The following is a 20910-nucleotide window of genomic DNA, read 5'->3' as shown; positions in this document are numbered from 1 at the left end:
CAGTGAAATATGTATGTGCTCTTACATGATGCTAAGATCACATCTCAATCTTAGGTTCCTCACTCTGACTACAGTCAACAGTTAATTGTCAGAACAAACATAGTTCTAAAATAGAACTTCCTGGAAAGGCTTTTTTCATTTTTTCCGTTCAATGGAACTGGATTTATACAGCAGGATTTATACAGCAGGATTATATGGCAAGATTTTCTTGTATTTTTACAGGAAAAAAAAAAAAAAGGAGGTGCAGGTTTGAATTATCAGGGTTATTCTGATTCCAAACAGAATATATTTTAAGGCATACTGGATATTAATAATTCAATTATTTTTATTTCTCTAGTCTAAGACAACTTCTCTACTCTTTCATTAAATATAAAGATGTGTTAATAATAATGGTCATGGAGGACAACAAATGGGGACCGTAAGTTATCCTAAACCTACTTTTGATGGGCGAGGAAAATGGAATCTTTAGGTGCTGCTTTTTAATAATCAAGCAACTATGAATTTTAGATAAATAAGATAAACATTTTAAGAAATTATACATATGAGTAACTGACAAACTGTGTTGCAACTGTGGAACTGGATAACATATATTCCACAGCATCTCCTTAGGAGGAACTGTTTAACTTGTAATAGCAGTAAGGAAAATTTTTGTTAACATGAGGATATTTAACATATTAAGAACAACTATTGTATTACAATGACTTTGATAGAAGAATATGAGTTATCTTTAAACTTAAAATTCTTCTGTGAAGTAGGTATTTTGATCACCTCTCAACTTTTTTGAGTGGAATTAAAGTTCAGAAAAATTAATTAGCCTGAACTCAATCAGTATGACTTGACATCACACATAAACATCAAGCCATTAATAGATCTCAGAAAGATAATGTGGTACTCAAAGATTTGTTGAAATTAATGATGGAAAATGACCACAAGACCAACAGATCTAAATTATTTTTTCCAACTTACAAACCCTCTGAAGTTGGTTTCAAACCTCTCCTCTAGCGTTGTGATCACAAGTCAGCTCCTGAGTGAGCCTGTTTACTACTGTATGATAGATTACTAAGACTATCCCAAAACTCAAGGAGTTATGACACTGATTAAAGGATTTCCACATTCTCATAAGCTCTTTCCAACTCCCCAGATATATTAGGATGGTCTCTTCAAAATCTTTCATTCAGTAAATACGCATTATATCTGGAATCTCAGAATCCTTTACATTAAAAGTGTTCTTTGTTCCGAATTCTGATCCTTCCCTATTTTCCCTCCTTCAGGATTGTTTCAGAGCAAGCCTGCAGCCTGGATCCATGGAGAAGGTCAATTCTTCAGTGGTATCTGAGTTTGTATTGCTGGGACTCTCTAGTTCTCAGGAAATTCAGCTTTTCTTTTTTGTTTTCTTCTCTGTGCTATATGTGGTCATTGTGCTGGGAAACCTTCTTATTATCCTCATGGTGACTTTTGATAACAGACTGCACTCCCCGATGTACTTTCTCTTGGGAAACCTTTCCTTTGTGGACATCTGTCAGGCTTCCTTTGCTACTCCTAAGATGATTGTTGATTTTCTAAGTGAACACAAGACCATCTCCTCCAGTGGCTGCATAGCTCAGATTTTCTTCATTCACCTTTTTACTGGAGGGGAGATGGTGCTGCTTGTCTCCATGGCCTATGACAGATATGTAGCCATATGCAAACCTCTACACTATGTCATCATCATGAGCCAAAGGACATGCATTGTACTGGTAATGATCTCCTGGGCAGTGGGCTTGGTGCACACACTCAGCCAGTTATCATTTACTATGAATCTGCCTTTTTGTGGACCCAATGTAGTAGACAGCTTTTTTTGTGACCTTCCTTGAGTGGCCAAACTTGCCTGCCTGGATTCTTACATCATTGAAATACTCATTGTGGTCAACAGTGGAATCCTTTCACTAAGCACTTTCTCTCTCTTGGTCAGCTCTTACATCATTAGTCTTGCCACTGTCTGGTTTAAGTCTTCTGCTGCAATGGCCAAGGCATTTTCTACTCTAGCTGCCCATATCACTGTAGTAATATTATTCTTTGGACCTTGCATATTCATCTATGTGTGGCCCTTTACCACCTACCCTGTGGATAAAGTTCTTGCCATATTTTACACCATTTTTACTCCCATTCTAAACCCCATTATTTACACACTAAGGAACAGAGATATGAAGACTGCCATGAGGAAAATTATGACGTATTACTTCAGGCCCAAGAAAATTTCTGAAATGCCACTAGTACTGAGGAATTCACTTTAGTAAGACAAAATTCATTTAAATTCTTCGAATCAGTAGTCTAATTATATGTTTATGTGGCATATCTTAACTGGGGTGAAAGTAATAAAGAAGATGGTATAGTGATTATTTAATTGATATTGACAAGTCTTTTTCTGAGTATCACCTAAGCAAAAGTTAAATATCCAAAACTGTAAAAAATACATCATGATTACTGATTTTGGAGATAAGTTATGGAATGACTTTCTATGGATAGCATAGATTCATTGACTGTTTAGTTACAGATAAATAGAAATATGATTGAAAAAAGAATGTGAACCTGATTCTTTGGTGGGGATAAATTTAGACATTTTCCTGATCTTATGAGTTTCCTAATTTGCATGCCTAAAAATCAATATACAGGGATGGTATTAAAGAATCTGAAACCAAATTTTCCCAACCAGGGGATAGCCACTCCACTGATTTAAGATCAGTGCATAGATGTAAGTGAAGCTTCTTAGGTTATGAGATCCCTCCCCCAACATTATTTATGCCTATCCCATGTTATTTCCCAATAACTAACAGTGCATTAAAATATGGAATTATATGTAATCAGAAGTTTGCTTTTCAAATATTTCATTTAGTAATATTTTCATTCTTTGATCAGTTAAGCTAATTCCAGTTCCTCTGAAGCTACATTACAGAAGGGAGAGGAGAATCTTTAAAGCTGACCAATTCAACATGGACTTTTCAGTCTGTGCTATAAGGAGCTACGTAGCAGTCTTCCGTTTGGACCAAATAGTACATTCTTAATGATAATTATCAATGTTAAATATATATCCGAATTGGTAACCAGGACCCCAGAGCTGGATCTCTGCTTTAGACTTTAGGGATAATTAGGGGGGTATTAATGTTGATTAGAGTTTCTACATTTACTTTCCCAAATTTTTCAATTCATATGAGGCAGATAGATTTCTTGAAATATTAGCCTCTCTTCTATGCTAAGAATGAAAACTCTAGTTTTGCACTTTGTTGTTTGCTTTCTTATCCTCCCATTTCCAGCTAATCTTTTCTGAGTCTATCCCTAATAGAATCATCATTAAGTAAAATTAAAGAAACCTTGGAAATTTCCTTTTCTCCCACCCCACTCAATTTTTGCTCTCTCTTATAGCATTCTAGTTCTTCTGAGACCTGATATGCTTTACTCTTTTCTACTCTCAAAATCTACCTTCCTGTAAAAGTAATTTACACTTTAGTATAAATTTAAACCCATAAGTTACCATTCCTCCAGGAATGTGACATATTGATTTCTTTCTAATTTTAGAATACAAGTCCATCCGTAGCTAGAGAAAAGAGTTGGTAGATTGGATCTAGAACAGGAACAAGAGGAGGTTGCACCAATGTTCCCTGACTTTATAGCACGCAGGTCACCTCATATTCTGTCCACAGAATGAGGGCTGGTGTTATAATTGTTCTTCTTGAAGAAAAGGCTGTGCACTCTATGATTTCCTCCTAATAAGCCTATAGTACTAAAGTATTAGGAAGGTAGGATTCATTAAAAACTTATTAATGCCATACTTTTTTTTCTACTTTTATTTTTTTTGTTGTTTTCGTCTTTTTAGGGTTGCGCCTGCTGTATATGGAAGTTCCCAGGCTAGGGGTTGAATCAGAGCTGAGAATCAATGTACTAAGAATTTCAGAAATTATGTAACCTGGTTAACTATACTAGTTATTAGTTACTTAGGTACTCATAACATTCTTTCACTCAGAGATGATTTTGAAGATATGATTAATCATACCTCTCCTTCCCACCAAACAGCATAAACACACATAGGATTTCCTATACAGAATATTTACTACTTCAGAAATTGATTTCATTAATTAAAATTGAATATATACAAGCAAAAAATCTTCTCTCTCTCTCTCTCTCTCTCTCTCTCTTTTTAATAGCCACACCTGCAGCATATGGAAATTCCTGGGCTAGGGGTCAAATTGGAGCTTTAGCTGCAGGCCTGTGCCACAGCCATGGCAACACTAGATCTGAGCCACACTGAGGCTTGTGGCGATGTCGAATCCTTAACCCACTGAGCGAGGCCAGGGAGTGAACCTTCATCCTCATGGGCACTATGCTGGGTTCTAACCCACTGAGCAACAATGGGAAATTCCTTTCCTTTTTTATTTTTAGGATTTTTATGTAAAATTAATAAAATTTTGCTAAAATAATATAAATAAAACTTGTGCAAGTAATTTAAATTTTGTCCAGTTGTACATTTTAATGTGAAGGCAGGCAGTTTTTAGTTTAAGACAACTTTGTAGAGTGATCTTTGACATTGAAATCTATGTGCCACTTATGATACTGAATTAATCTTAAATTTTTACCTTAATGGACTTTCTGAAATAAAATGATAAGTATTAAGAAATGGAGTCTGAATTCCCACAGCTAATTCACAGAAGAGGAAATGTTTGTCTCAGAGGACTCCAATTTTTCCCAGACTCTGAATTTTTTCACATGCCTCACTCATATTGTTTTGAAATGAATGAAGTATCTTTGTGAGGTCTCTTCCAAGAAGAGATAAAATACTATCAATATCTCTACTGAGTTTTTCCAAAGAATGTCTGGAAAGCCAGAAAGTTTTCTTGTAGTAGAGGAAAACACATTTTATTCTTAATTCTTTAGATAATCTCTTTATACACTGGATATTTAAGGTCCTACATTTAAATATTGATGAAGTTGACAATGCTCTTAGCAGTAAGTAGATACAATTTCAGAGCTGTTAGAAGAATTTCCAGCTAACATATGCCAAGAAAAAGAACAATGGTCACAATAATATGTGCTGTTTCTTTTCAGCAAAAATGTAACAAGAAAAGTTACTTTGGCTGAAGAAAATTACAACTACTTCACTTAATAAAAAGTACATTTTTCCTTTGTGTATTTATTGATAAAGAACCATATCAGTTATCAGTTTATTGTCTCTTGACATCAAATTCACCTTCACTGGCCTGCTTTTTTGTGATACTGTAACTGAGCAGAGCTCTGTGGAGCTCCTGGGCATAAAAGCCCTTCTGGGTCCCGCATTTCTTGTTTTTAGGAAATGGGCCTCATTCAGCCTCTCTGACCATCTCTGAGTTCTGAGGGAACAGGTTCAGACAGTTGCTGATAAGAGAAAGAAGGGGATTCAGAGACAAGGGAGTAACAGTCAAGAAACAATAGTACAGCCTTGGGGCAGGATCCTGGTTCCCTCTCAAGGGATACACATAATGATGTAGGTATTTTATAGACCTAAGAGAAAAGTTATATTCTGTATGCTTCTTTCAGAAGTGAATATTTAAAATTGACCAGTTTAGAGTCCTTCCTTGTCCTTCTCCCTAGCTTAATTGGACCCTAAACATAATATCCCATAAGCTAAAGATCAGGCACCATGAACATAATTGCCTGTGGCTTAAAGATTATTAGCATGTGACTTTTTCAGGAACTTTCCTAGTTTGTTCTAATCTCTGATTGATATGCCCTTTTGCAAGTACTGTTATTCTAGGCAATAACCCAGAAGACCACCACCATGATCATGCCAAGATCTCCTGACACCAGCTTCGATGACTAACATCCCCCCAAAGAAAGAAGAATGCATGTTTGCCCCAATCCTGATTCCTATCTGAAAGCCTGTTTTTCTCCTTTTCCTATAAAACTCCCCTCAATTCTTCCCAATGGAGGGCACATTCTTTAAGGCATTTTGCTTGCTGTGCCCTCCTTTTCCTGGCAAAGTGATAAAAGCTATTTTTTTCTCCTTCACCCAAAACTCTCTCTTCATGTTTCTATTCTGCACCATTGGACAAAGGCAGAGTTTCAGCAACAATACTAGAAATGAACTTTAAACCTTTCCTCTTTGTGATTATAAGGGGCAAGATGAACATTTAAGAAGGAATGGACTTCTTGCTTCCAGTGTGCTTAATTTCTTCCTTTCTTTTATTTTTCTTTTTAGGGTCCTACCAGAAGCATATGGAGATATCCAAGCTAGGGGCTGAATCAGAGATCTAGCTGGTGGCCTAAGCCACAACAAGAACTCTTTAATTTCTTGTTCCTACAGTGCAGCTGCCAGTGGATCAAGGAAACCCAGTGGCTCTCACCCCCCAGTAAGTATTCTTGCCAGCCTGATCTTTAAATTCCCTGCTCCCCATTTTCCCTCCATCTATATACCAGGGTAACCCAGAGAACACCTCATCCACAGGGCTACATTCATATCTTTTGAGTTTTGAAACCCACCCATGTTTATGTTTATTATTTCCCTGGGTTCTCTCCCTCAGCCCTCAGGTATTCTTTGGAGTACTCTTTTATCCCCTCAGTATCTAATACTTATTGTCAGTTCCTAAGTCTTTATAGTAGATATACCCTGTTCAAATTACCACTGTGGTTTTTGTACCCCGACTAGACTCTGACAAATATAGAAATTTTAAGCATTTTGAAGATATTGGAAAAAAACAGAAGCATCGGAAAAAGTCTAATAAAATATCTAGGATCTAGCTGACAAAAAAAATGTCAGCAGTATCCTATATTTACACACTTAAGTGAAATTCATTTAAGACATGCTTCAAAACAGAAGAAATTCTGGCATCTATGAAGTGGACGGTATCATTTGTCAACTCACTATTTTAAATTTCTATGTTCTAAGCCAGTGTGACAATTTTCATAGATTAACCAAAAATTTTTGTTTGTTTTTCCACATCATTCATACCTTTTTTTTTTTTGAAGTGTGGTGAGAAGGCTTAGATATAATTAGGGAAGATTAAAAGCATATATAACTCATAATCCATAAAGTTTGTAGTAAAATTTCAATCATAAAATGCTTTCATTGAATGATCCAAACTGAGGAACTTTCAACTTGAAAAGAGAAGTCTGCTTCTTACCTTTACTCTCTGCTATTAAGAGCTTTACCAAACCAGAAGCAGCATCATTTTGTATTATTAAACTTGTGTGTCATACATTCAATGATAAAAACAAACAAAAATAAATCCAAGAGTTCACAGACTTTAAGAAAGTTTTTTTCATGAAATATTTCAAATCATTCTAGTTTTCAGGGATCCAAAGGGAAACATCTGAAATACAAATAACAATAAACTTTCAGTTTAGTTTCTATCTTAGGGAAACTGTATAAGGTGAATGATATAATCATATTATAGCTTGAATTGAGACATTTTGCACAGTAGAATACCATGTTATATTTTGTTTAAAATAAATCCTAAAATGATTTGGTAATAAACTTTTTTTATGCAGGCATTTAAAAATAATAGAATAATATGAAAAAAGTCTTTCATTTTGTCTGGTCCACAGATCTCTGTAGGTTTTTCTTGCACCACAGACAAGGAAATATATTTAACTGTACAAAATATGGTAAAAAACATGTGGAAATTTCAGTAAATGCAAAAATAACTTCTGAGCTGCTTATCAAACAAACTGGGTTTGAAAATTGACTACATTATGATAGAATACATCACTTGCTTTTGATCAGGTCCCCAAGCTCTTTAAAGTCTTTCAATTCCTATTCATTGTTCTTAGGATAAAAGGGGAAAAAACCCTCTGTGACTTGGCTAACAAGGCTGTGTATGATTTGGTTCCCTACCTAAATCACCACACTAACACATACCATTATTTGAAAACATATTTCTCCCTGACTGAACTAAACTCCATGAAAATAGGTAATCTGTCTGTGCAGAAAATATGATAGGACTTTTGCAGCATTGCTTCTTATTTTCTCAATATTCAGATTATCAAAAACTATGTCGGGAAAGAAGAAATTTTCCCCTACACTTCTATATTCTTAAGGCTGGTTTAAGAATCAAATTGACATGAGGCAGATTAACAGGAGAAAATCAAACACATTTTAATAATATATATATATATACATGGGAGAGACCTAGGAAAACCGAGTAACTCGCCAAAATGGTTGAAAGCTTCACTTTAAATATTGTCTAAACTAAAGACAAACAAGAATGTTGGGGGTATTAATTTGGGACTTCACAGAGGAGGAAGGCAATTCACGTGGAAATGGAAAAGCAAATGTTTGGAAAACACATATTTGGAGGGCCATGTACAGGCAATAGGGCATTGAGAGAAATTTTAATAAACAAGAGTTTGCTGTGTCTTCCATGTCTACACATTTAAATTATCTACAATGAAAGCTCCCTTCCTGGAAGAGATCCTCAACATTCTCTAGGCAGTTAAAGTAAAAGTTTCTTCCTGAGTCTTTTGCATTTTAATTGTATTCATCTCAAGATAATCCACATGCCAAATAAACATTTTGGGGTGGCAAATTTTTCTCCCCTGAAACTACTTTGATCGTAATAATCCTTTTCTTTTCGTTCTTTCTTTCTTTTTTTTTTTTTTTTTTTTTTGCAAGCAAAAGAAGCTAATTCTGACCAGCCTAAGCAGAAAGTAACTAGTACAAGTAGTGTAAAGAAAAAAAAAAATGCTGCCCTTCAGTTTAGTTTGAAAGGATCAAGCCATTAGCCACTGCAGTCATCCACTGACTGTGCACCTGAGGGGAATTTAGAATGGAGAAAAACAGGAAGCCTTCTGTGCTTGGATACTGGCCCCTAGGTAGTTAAGATGCATATTTTAAGAAAACATTTCAGTGACCCCAGATTCTTGCATCTTCCCATATATAGAAAAGCACTAAAATCATTAACTTGTGATCTGTTCTTTGTGATTAGCAGTAATCCTTTTATGCTTGACTACATGTTTTTTCTCAGCAAAAATTATATATATATATATAATTTATATTATATAATTTTAGTTACATATTTCCTGGTCCTCTCTTACTTCTTCAGAGCAATCTGAAAGGCTGTCTCCCAGGCTATAGTCCTCAGGGAATTCCCTAAATAAAACTTAACTCACTCACAACTTTTATTTGTGCATTTTTATTTCAGGTGACAAGTGTGTCATTATTTTTGTTTTATTTTTGGTTTGTACAATGTGCACATAATAATTTTACCAATCTTATATATTCCCTTGACATGTTTTTTTTTTATTTTATCCATATTTATCTGCAAAAATAATTAAATAATTTAAATCATTAAATGTATCCTACCTTACTAAAATATCATATTTCTTCACTCTCAAATTTATAGATACTTAGTTTTTTTTCCACTATCTCTTTTAACCAATGCTGTAATCTATGCTGTTGTCCATGCTTTTATGTATGTGAACATTTTACTAAAATGTGGTTACACATATACACACTTAGCATATATACATGCTGAGTGATAGGGAATGAAGGAATGGTTTTTAGCTTTAATGGCCTTTCTTTCTGGAAGACTGACTCCCCAAAATACCAAGGGAAATGTCAGAGAAACACCAAATGTCCAAGCCCAGAAACCTTTGTTCCCCCAGACCTAACTTGTTAAACTTTAACTGATAAAATAATTTGGACAAGAAACAGACCTCAGCAAAAAAAAATATTTCCATACTTAGCCTCCCTCAAACCCCCCGACGACCCTTGATGCAGTAGCCCGGTCTTGGTCTAAGACTGACTGCTGCCCCCCCTTGCCTAATGAAGGTGATCTGGCTCTGTTGAGATCAACTCCATCTGTCCCCCCCACCCCTACCCCTTCATTTTCCTTACAGGGAAACTATTTCAATGTACTTCTTTAAAGATGACCATTTTAAACTTACATCTACATTGCAACCTTTGAATATCTAGACAATGTATTATGTAAAATACAGTTGAAAGACTGCTGATATATTTGGGGGGTAAAAACAGATTTATCATGGAGAGGAAATGAGAACACCCTGAAATATTTGAAGAATCATGATATTTAAGTGGGAAAGATTTCTTCTGTTAAACTACAAATGGTAGAACCAGTTGAGCATGTTAACAATAGACTAAGAGGTCCTGTGAAGGGGTGGGCTCCTTGTGAGTGGAGGAAACCACTCTGAGCCTAGGGTGGTTTATAAGATGGCATGATTGTTTGTAAGATGGCATGATTGTTTCATCAACAGAAAGTTAGGGATTGAAAAATTACTTTGCTGACTGGGAGTTAGTGATAATTAAATAATCATTTGCTTTCATACATACCTACTGGGTGGTAATACACTTGTTTCTTTTCTCCTCCATTCCTGGAAAAATTACTTTGTAAAAATAATTACTCCCACTGTAGATGACATCAGTTCTCTAAAGGGTGATTTCTCATTTCCCCAGTGATATCAGTTTCCTGGATTGAGGATGGACGACTTTATATTGCCTTACCTTACGTACTGTAATTGTATCATCCAGGGCAAGAGGAGCAGGGCCATCAAGACCTGAGGACAAGACCTGAGGTTCTTGTGTTTGCACAGGTTAGTGCAGCGACCGAGTTAGAATGCATCAAGTCAAGAGTATATTGCAAATATTTTAAATATGAAGACTCATAGTGGAAAGTAGGAAGCTTAGAAGTAAACTGTGGAACACCAAATTGAAGAAAATAAGGAAGAACTGAAGGGTTGGAAGAAATTATTTATTAAGAGTGTAAGTATTATACATACATTTGAATATATTATCCAGACTAGACAAGTAATTAGGAAACTGTCTTCTAGATGCAAAATCAACAAGTAGAAGATAGCACAAGGGAGATTATGGTTGTCTTAGTCAAAATGGAAACTCCATCTGGAAGAGGCATATTCCTGTTCTGCAATTCTCTGTGCATATGACTCTCTGAGATGTCAGTTTCTGATAAACAAAAGGAAATACGCTATCACCATTATCTGTTCCTTCTCTGTCCTCTTCTATGCTTTCTATTCAGAGGATATTTGGTCATTTGTTAAACAAATATTTATTGGCTATCAAAATTTGCCTGGAAGGAGAAATGGGTAGCTAGATAAATAAATGGTGAATAAATATCCCTTATTGCTTTTGCTGCTAGGCTAACAGGTAATCAATTATTTATTATAATAAATAAATAATAAAATAATAAAAAATAATAAAATTATTTATTATAATAAATAAATAATAAAATAATAAAAATTATGCATGCTTATGGTGTTGGAGATCAATGGGCATAATTTAGAGATGGATTTTAATGTAACATCAACTTCTATGTATCAAATTTGTCTTACACCAAGAAAGAGGAAATTTTCTTATGGTGTATCTTGCACTCTCAAAATATTACCATCTCTTCTCTGAAGTACACTGGTGAATGATTCACTAATAAAGAAGCTTTTGGGCACCCTGTCTACAGCACAAGGAATGTTGAGTGAATTTTCCCTTTTAAAAATCTATTATGTACTCAAAATACAACATGCAGAGTCATATAAGATATTTCCAAAAGGAGAGTTTCTGAAAGATACTACCGATTTTGATAAATCCAGGAGTGTTAGGTGTGTTTAGGAAGAGACAAAGGCAGAGTCAGAAAAGACTGAAGACACATTGGTGGTTTGTTCATAACTGGTCTTTATGTGACAGGTTAACTCTATTATTAAAATGATGAAATAAATATTCATGATCTTCATAGAAACTCTGAGTATGACCATTGACTGTTCATGCTACAAAGTGGTGAATTGCCTCTATAAAGAAGCTTAAAACAGACAGGCACTTTATGATTCTCAGTTTCAAGAATATCAATCTAGTCTATTAGCCTTGCATTCAACACTACCTGCAGCCATAATCATGCTCCTGATCTACCATTCTCTACTTCATTTTTATTGCTCCTCAGCACCCTTCCCCAGTTCATGGCTCCCTTTGCATGTTTTTCATATTTTTACCTTTATATCTTTATTGGCATTACTCCCCTTGCTTGAAATAGCCTTTTTCTTCAGTTTTGGTGAGCAAATTCCAAACTTTTAAAAAAGTTTTAGCTTAATACCTATCCATGACAGTACCTAACACATTGGTGTAATTTATTTCAACTATAATATTTATGAAATTAATGAATCATTTATATTTGCTTGCTCCTGATGTTGTATTTTAAGTTTTAATAATGTGTATCATCTTTCTAACTATAAGACTCATATTTACTTTTTTTCTTTTCTCGCGTTCCACAGAACTCACAGCTATTAAATATTAAATTGATTATTTACATAATTTCTTTAAATTGACTTTTGATTGAAAACTTATCATATTTCTTTTGTATAGACACTACATGTAACTCAATCATTGTGATATTTTCCTGATTTCTTTCTCTTAGGAAACAGTAGATTGGATACATGGCTCACACAAATGAATCAGTGGTGTTGGAGTTTGTGCTTCTGGGACTCACTAACTCTTGGGAACTTCAGCTTTTCCTTTTTGCCATCTTCTCCATCGTGTATGTGACGTCGGTGCTGGGCAACACCATGATTATTGTCATCATTGCCTCTGACTCCCGTTTGAACTCTCCTATGTACTTCCTGCTCAGTAATCTTTCTTTCATTGATATCTGCCAGTCTAACTTTGCCACCCCTAAGATGCTTGTGGACTTTCTTGTCGAGCACAAAACTATCTCCTTTGAGGGCTGCATGGCCCAGATATTCCTTCTTCATAGTTTTGTTGGGAGTGAGATGATGTTGCTTGTAGCTATGGCATATGACAGATTTATTGCCATCTGTAAGCCCCTACACTATAGCACCATCATGAGTCGCAGACTATGTATCATTTTTGTGTTTATCTCCTGGGCTGTGGGTATTCTTCATTCAGTGAGCCACTTGGCTTTTACAGTGGATCTGCCGTTCTGTGGCCCCAATGAGGTAGACAGCTTCTTTTGTGACCTCCCCCTGGTGATAGAGCTGGCTTGCATGGATACTTACAAAGTGGAAATTTTGACCCTAACTAACAGTGGCCTCATATCCCTGGGCTGTTTCCTGGCTTTAATTATTTCCTACACTGTCATTTTGATCACTGTCCACCGCTGGTCCTCCAGTGGGTCATCCAAGGCACTTTCTACATTGACTGCCCACATCACAGTGGTGATTCTTTTCTTTGGGCCTTGCATTTACTTCTACATATGGCCTTTTAGCAGACTTTCTGTGGATAAGTTTCTTTCTGTGTTCTACACTGTTTGTACACCCCTGTTAAACCCCATCATCTACTCTCTGAGGAATGAAGATGTTCAATCAGCTATGCACAAGTGGAGAAACCATCACGTGAACTCCTGGAAATACTAAGGATCACCATGAAGGAACCTAACCCTAAATGGAAATGAAGAGCCCCAGCTGGAGCCCAGCATTGTGTCAATTATTTTTTGTAATGTGAGGGGTTATCAAGTTATAGAATTTGATATTTGTCCTAAGTGCAAGGGGATTGCACAAAATCAGTTCCTGGTTTGCTAGTGAAATATAATTTTAGGTAATTTTTCATTGCTCATAATTCAAAAGTACAAATTCTTTTGAAAATATTTAGTAATCCTTTTAAATCCTTTATACATAATTTAGAGATTCTAATCTACATAAAAAGCTATTCATGTTACTAAACTTGTGATTCTCATCAATTGAACATATGCTCTTTTCAAGCTTTGCAATCAGAACATATAAGTAAATTGAGTTTCTGAGTTTCTGATTCTTCTCTCAACTTAATTCAAAACATTTTTTCTATAAATTGACATAGCGGAAAAATATTGTGCTCACAACACAGATTTTATTGATGTACATTTGTTAGCTTATCTTTTCATTATGAATTGAAATTTTTGATTATAATTCTATTTATTTATTTATGTTTTTATTTTTTTCATTAGAGTTGGTTTACAGTGTTCTGCCAGTTTCCTACTGTACAGCAAAGTCACCCAGTCCCATACATATATACATTCTTCTTCTCACATTACCCCTACGTCATGCTCCATCATAAGTGACTAGATACAGTTTTCAATCTACTAGTATGTTCCAATCAATGCAAATTTTCTGTCTTTTCTAAATTGAAATGCATTTCTATTCATTATAGGACTTTTCTATATGTTTGGTGCTATTAGTATACCTGTTTCCCAAGTCTACTTATTTTTAAGTAGGACAAATTGGTTGTAATGAATTTTGCATTAGTAATCGAAAATTGCAAATACTTTTGAAATTGTCTTCAAGTATGGTGGGTGTAGAATCTTTAAATTTACCAAAAATGTTAATTCCATATGAACCTAAAACATACAAATGCACAATAGCTCAAAAATTTTTTTGCAACTGGGCACAAATTCGAGATCTCTTCTTTCATATTTCTTGGAAAATAGAAGAGAGAAAGTAAAATTCATGTATATGTAATAATAAATATTTTAAAAATCTGTTAATTACTGTTCCACTAGTCAATAGTTTCCTTATGTAATTCTCCCTGTGAATTGCATTATGAAAAAGACTGTAAAACAGGAAGACCACATATATTCTAACAAAGATAAAAAGAATTGCTTAACAGTAGAAAGCCTATAATTGTCATCACACTGGATTCAGTATTTTAAATATAAGATACAAGTCAGTGTCTATGTACAAAGATACTAACTTTGCATGATAAGTTAGTGCAAGTTGAATTTTAGACATAGCTGCCCTGCTCCTCAGGATTCTCATACTGAAGGAGTAGAGGGGTTGGGGCACCAGGAAAAAAATGGAGAAAGAGAGGGAGAGCAGAGAAAAAGGAGGAAAATTAGAATTTATGAGTGTTTATTTCATTTGGCCAATTCTTTGTACTGCCAAAGACACATTCCTCCACTTTCTAATTCTTATTTCATCATTGAGTCTACCTGGCTCTCAGTGATCAGTCGTAATCTATAACATTAAGTTTGATAAAAAAAAATTAAAAGTTGTAAAGTTTAAAAAACAGGTTGACAAATCTGACTACTTTGGTTCCCACAAAGGTTTTCATGTTTTTGTTTTGTTTTGTTTTAAACCCTATCACACATAAATCCAAATAAAAAACTAGATGAAAGGCAATATTATCCATAAGGGTAATATCTTTAATTTCTAAAGCGCTTTTACAGGTCAAAAAATATACACTCTTAAACCCATTGAAAAATTAGCAAAGCATATTAACAAGTGGCTTATTAGTAATGAAGTGCAAGTGATTCCTGAACATAGTAATAAATACTTAAACTGTCACATGAAAATGCAAAGTGAGATTCCTTTGTTCATCTGTGATTGGCAAAGATCCAAATGTATACTGTACACTATACTGTGTTGAGAAGATTTTGATAAAAGTGGAAAAATCAAATATTGTTATTTTATCTCTAAATCAGTAGAATATATGAGGTAAAATTTCAATATCAAAATTTTTAAATTTTGAACTAGTAATTATACTGCTAGTATTTTATCTTATAGATATACCCATACACATGTAAAAAAATGCACATAGATTACAGATATAAGTGATATCATATGATATTTGTCCTTCTTTTTCTGGCTTACTTAACTCAGTATGAGAGTCTCTAGTTCTATCCATGTTGCTGCAAATGGCATTATTTTGTTCTTTTTTATGGCTGAGTAGTATTCCATGGTGGAGCATGATAACGTGAGAAAAAAAAGAATGTATACCTGTATTTGTAACTGGGTCACCATACTGTACAGTAGAAAAAAAAAATAATGTATTGGGGAGACAAAATAAAATTTTTAAATGTACATAGTATTTGTTACAAGCATTGATTTTAAGAATAAAGTGTTGAAAAAAACTAAATATAAAAACCCAAGTGTCTAACAATGTAGACTCTTGAAGTATATTATTGGTACATCCATAAAATAGAATGCTGTGCAACTCTGAAAAATAATTAGGGATTATCTTATGCTTTGGTCAGTTTATAAGGAAAAGAAGTACCCCAGAGCAGGGAGGGCTAGAAAACATTTTATCATGGATTTTCAGGGTAGGAAGGGTTATTTGAGAAAATTTAATCCAGACTCCTCACTTTTCACTGAGAAAATCAAACCCAGAAAAGATAAATGACTTGTCCAAATAATTTAATGAGTTAATAATTATTAATGAGTTAATAATTTAATGAGTTAGGCAGGATTAGCTTATATACCTCGGTTTTTCCTTCTATCAAGTTGCAGGGTCATAGAATTATAGCCCTGTGTGTGTATTGCTGTTTCAGTAGGTATTTCATAAATATAGATCTTCTGACAGAAATGTTCAAGCTGAAGAGGTATTATAATTAATATTAGATCCAATGATTTTTATAACTATATAGTTAAGATTTTCTGGAGAATAAATGTATTATAATTTGGTGACATTAGTTATAAAGACTTTAATATTTGTGCAATAATTCTTTAAAGTTTTTTTCCTTTGCAAACCAATAAATATTGTTTTGATTTATAATCCAAGCAAACATACTCTCCTAAGCTAATGTTCTGCTTTAGATGGTATTCCTTCTTTACATACCCTTTGGGAAAGAATAAGAGTAGACCAATACAAGTCATGACTGGCTTCATTCCACTTAGTATGTATTCAGTCACATCCTCTATATTAACCAAAACATTATTTTATTTCTGATAAGAGATTATGAATGGACCTAAACTAATTATGGCCATTTTTTAAATATCTAATAAGTGTCAATGACTTTTAGTGTCACATCTGATCATAGCTGCATTGTATAGTAGTGTATCTTATTCTTATTGTCTTATAGATCATGAAATTATGAGACTAATGGAAGCCAAGAGTTGAAAGTCTACATATCCAACAGCCATTTTCTATTCATTACAACACCACAAATGAAAACAAACTGCTAAGTTAAGACCTTGCTCTCTTAATTTTCTAAAGATTTTCTCTGAGATCAACAAAACTGTAGCAGCAATTAGAAATTCATAAGCCATAATAGGTTTCTGAAAACAAATAAATATTAAGACATCTAACCACTAACACTCACATTCTTTCCTATAAGAGGACATTCTGGGCTGTCACTCAAAGTCTGTTAGTTGCCACATTAAAATGTTTAAATCATTAAAGTCATTTTGTTAAAAATCCAAACAAGATAGATTATAAGGTAAAAGTGCTGCCTTCACACCCCACTCTCTACACTGCATTCAGAAGTAACTGCCGACATTTTAAAAAGTATTCTTTAAGAGGTTTCCTGTGAATATTCACATTCATTTGTGCAATGGCACATGCAAAATTCAATTTTATGTGTTTGGTTTTTTTAAGTATATGGAAGTATACATTCTGCTTGTTTTCTTAACACTGTGTCCTAGAAATCTGTTCATGGTAAGTCATAGATTTGCCATATGATTTTAACTTCTCCTCAGTGTTCCATAATTTATTTATCCATTCCAAATACAGATATTTAGGTTTTCCTTACTTTTTTGTTATGGCAAACGCTGTTGTAATGAACATCTTTATACATATTTTTTCAAATAAAATACATTCAAAGATATGTGCATTTTTTGTCTTACTACTATCACATCATCCACCAATTCATACACTCAGCAATAACATATGAAGGCACCCACTTTCTTCCATTCTTGACAAAACTATAAATTTCAACTGTGGTAGCAAGCCTCCAAAGATCCTGACCTCCTTGCTTTCATGCCTTTGTGGTGTCCCTTCCACACCAAATTAGAGCCGGCTTGTGTGTCCAACAGAATAAGGTGAAAATCACCACGTGGTACTTCTGAGGCTTGGTCATAAAAACTTTGTTCTCTTGGACTGCTTCCTCTGAAGAGGCCAGTCCCCATGCCATGAGGACACTCAAGCAAGTTCACAGAGTGGAACCAATGCCTCCCTCCCACCTCAAGCACCAACTGCCAGCCATAGAATTGCATCATCCAGCCCCAGTCATGCCTTCAATGACTGTAACTTCATAAGAACAAGGCCTCGAGGTGGAACTGCCAAATCACTGCTGAATTACTAAAGCACCAAAACCATGAGAAAAAAATGATTTTCTTTTTATGGTGAAAAATTAAAAAAAAAAGAATTAGGGAGTTCTTTATGCTGACAGAAAATAACTCCACTAAGTATTCACATATGAGAAAATTAGCATGCACAGTCATGTGCAAAGCATACTATCATTTGTGTTCAATGATATAAATGTATGAGATACACATATATGTGTGTATATACATATCTTTACCTACATATACATAAATACATGTATATTTTATATACATATAAATATATTATATACCTATATTTATCTATCTACATACATATATATATATATAAATTATCTCTGCTGTTTAGGAGAGAAATGGATTCCTGCAAGGAGAGAGAAGGCCTAGATAGCTAGAGCTGAACAAATTCAGAGATATTTAAAGATAAATACCAGGGATTGGCTCCATCTGAAGATAAGGGGAAATCAAGACTGGCTCTCAGATTTCTTGTTTGGGTAGGTATTTTAGAAGGCATTCATTTATTTAAAATTTAAATAAATTTTAAATTTATTTAAAATTTAAAATATTTATTTATTATTAAATTTTTAAATTTTTTAAATTTAAAATTTAAATAAAATTTAAATGAAAATTTTAATTTTTATTTATTTATTTATTTATTTATTTATTTATTTATTTATTGTTATGGCTGCATGTGCAGTATACAGAAGTTCTCGGGTCAGGGCTTGAATACCGAGCCATAGCTGTGACCTATGCCACAGCTGCTGTGACTGCTGGATCTTTTAACCTATGCCACAGCCACGGCAACACCAGATCTGATTTGTATCTATGACCTACATCACAGTTTGCAGCAATGCTGGATCCTTAACCCGGTGGGTGCAAGCAGGGATTGAACCTGTGTCCTCATGTATACTATGTTGGGTTCTTAACCTGCTGAGCCACAATGGGAACTCCTGATTATAATTTTTAGAAAAAGGTTTTATTTATTTATACTATTTAAGATATCATGACAGTAATGTAGAATAAAATAGTAGACAACTGCATCCATTAGATTTTGTCTCATAGCAAGCTACCCCCAACATATAGATTTAAACAATAACTTTTATATTTACTCACAAATTAGGTGGGTTCTTCTTCTGGTCTTGGTCATGTCTGATCTCTGCTGGATTTTCTGGTGAGTCTGGAAATTAGATAAACAATGAGCTCACTCATATATCTGGTGGTTTATGGGTTGAAAGCAGCAGCCCTCGCTGACTGTCACCCAAGGAATCTCCACATGGCCTCTCCGCTATGATAGGTTGGAACTTGCTTATACCAATCCTTGAGAACTATTTGTTAAATTATCAAGGATTTTGTTAGGTGGTTGTTAACCTGTTGTTGGCTGGAAATCCACCATGATAGGAATATGTATACCACAGATGCTGGGAAACACTAACAGTTAAGGCCTTCCTTGTGCTCTTCTATCTTCACCTAGAAGCAGTTCTTAAATATTAACCAGCATACTATTGCTTCTTATCCCCTAGAAGACTAGCTTGGGCTTATTCACATGGTGGCTTCAAGATTTCCAGAGTTGCAAAAAGGTCAGCTCGAATGCAAAACAATTTTTTTTTTTTTGCTATTATTTTTTTGGGAAAAAAACAAGACACATGGCCAAGTCCAGAGCTGATGTAGAACAGTACTCAGAAATAAAAAAGAGGGATGGGATTAAGATGGTGGAACAGAAGGACTGGAGCTCAACTTCTCTCCTAAAAACAACAAAATTCTCAAGTAAAGGCTGAGCAATCTTCATTTGAATGGACCAGAAACCTTAAAAAAGATATCCTACTCCAGAAGACAAAGAGGAGGCCACATCAAGAGGTAGGAGGGGCGATTTCACGATATAAACAATCCCATACCTCCCAGGTGGGAAGCCCCACAGACTGGAAACTAACTGGTTCACAGAGACTCACCTACAGGAGTGAGAGTTCTGAGCTCCACATCAAATTCTCACGTGTGAGGATCTGGCACTGGCAGAAAGAGCCCCAGGAGCATCTGGCATTGAAGGCCAGTGGGGCTTGTGTGCAGGAGCTCCACGGGACTGGGGGAAACATAGACCCCATTCCTGTGAGCCACATGGGAAGTCCTCAGAGACCCCAATCTTAAAAAGTGCACACAGACTTTTATGTGCACTGGGTCCCAGGGCAAAGCAAAGTCTCCATAGGAATCTGGGTCAAACCTGACTGCAGTTCTTGGAGGACATCCTGGGAAAACAGGGGTGAATGTGGCTTGTTTTGGGGAAGGACATTGGAAGCAAAGCTCTCTGGAATATTCAGCAGCATGCCTTTCTCTGGAGGGGGCCATTTTGGGAAAATCTGGCCCCATCCATCAGTCATCACTGAGAAGCCCCAGGGCAAACAACAACCCAGGTGGGATCACAGCCCCGCCCATCAGTAAACAGGCCACCTAAAGACCCCTCAAGCACATAGCTGCCTCTAGTCCCATCCAGAGACAAAGCCCCACCCACCAGAGGGATTAGAATCGGCTCCACCTACCAGTGGGCAGGCATCAGCCCCTCCCATCAAGAAGCCTACAGCAAGCCCCCATACTGACTTCAGCCACAAGGAGGGGAGACACCAGAAGGAAGAGAGGCTGCAACTCTGTTATCTATAAAAAGGTCACCACACCAAAAACCTATAAAAATGAAAAGACAGAGAACTATAACTCAGATGAGGGAGAAAGGAAAAACCCCAGAAAATCAGCTAAGCAATGAGGAGATTCTCAGCCTCCAGGAAAAAGACTTTAGACTGTTGATGCTGAAGATGATGCAAGACATTGGAAATAAACTGGAGGCAAAGATGGATAACTTACAGGAAACACTGACCAAAGAGATACAAGATATAAAACTTAAACAAGAAGAGATGCAAAATACAATAACTGAAATAAAAAATGCACTAGAAGCAGCTAACAGCAGAATACAGGAGGCAG

At 35.3% G+C, this 20910-nt stretch overlaps 2 protein-coding genes and 1 long non-coding RNA gene across 3 annotated transcripts in view; 2 read left to right on the top strand and 1 right to left on the bottom strand.

Annotated features, from left to right (window-relative positions):
- The window catches only part of LOC146401740 (uncharacterized), a 269339-nt gene that overhangs the window by 98115 nt on the left and 150314 nt on the right, over positions 1 to 20910 (bottom strand). Inside the window, exon 3 of the long non-coding RNA XR_014809254.1 lies at positions 19063 to 19126. This is a non-coding gene — a long non-coding RNA (uncharacterized LOC146401740). The remainder of the gene's footprint in view (positions 1 to 19062; positions 19127 to 20910) is intronic.
- On the top strand, positions 1233 to 15813 carry LOC100155405 (olfactory receptor 4K1). Its single transcript, XM_084966996.1, has 4 exons — positions 1233 to 1313; positions 6206 to 6356; positions 10493 to 10723; positions 12378 to 15813. The coding sequence occupies exon 4, from the start codon at positions 12397 to 12399 to the stop codon at positions 13330 to 13332; it is 936 nt and encodes a 311-aa protein (XP_084823122.1). The 5' UTR covers positions 1233 to 1313; positions 6206 to 6356; positions 10493 to 10723; positions 12378 to 12396; the 3' UTR covers positions 13333 to 15813.
- On the top strand, positions 1282 to 2273 carry LOC100154182 (olfactory receptor 4K5). Its single transcript, XM_001927150.5, is given in 1 exon segment — positions 1282 to 2273. A coding segment is annotated over 1 exon segment (969 nt). The 5' UTR covers positions 1282 to 1304.

The sequence above is a fragment of the Sus scrofa genome, chromosome 7 (assembly GCF_054392235.1).
Source record: "Sus scrofa isolate SSC_HxYL_T2T_F1_AM1 chromosome 7, Sscrofa_HxYL_maternal_Yorkshire_Landrace_v2.0, whole genome shotgun sequence".
NCBI lineage: Eukaryota > Metazoa > Chordata > Mammalia > Artiodactyla > Suidae > Sus > Sus scrofa.
Note: the sequence above shows the minus strand (reverse complement) of the source record. Positions and strands in the feature narration are given on the sequence as shown.

Excerpts from the sequence above, each read along its gene's own strand:
- LOC100155405 (XM_084966996.1), top strand. The coding sequence starts at position 12,397 with ATGGCTCACACAAATGAATCAGTGGTGTTGGAGTTTGTGCTTCTGGGA.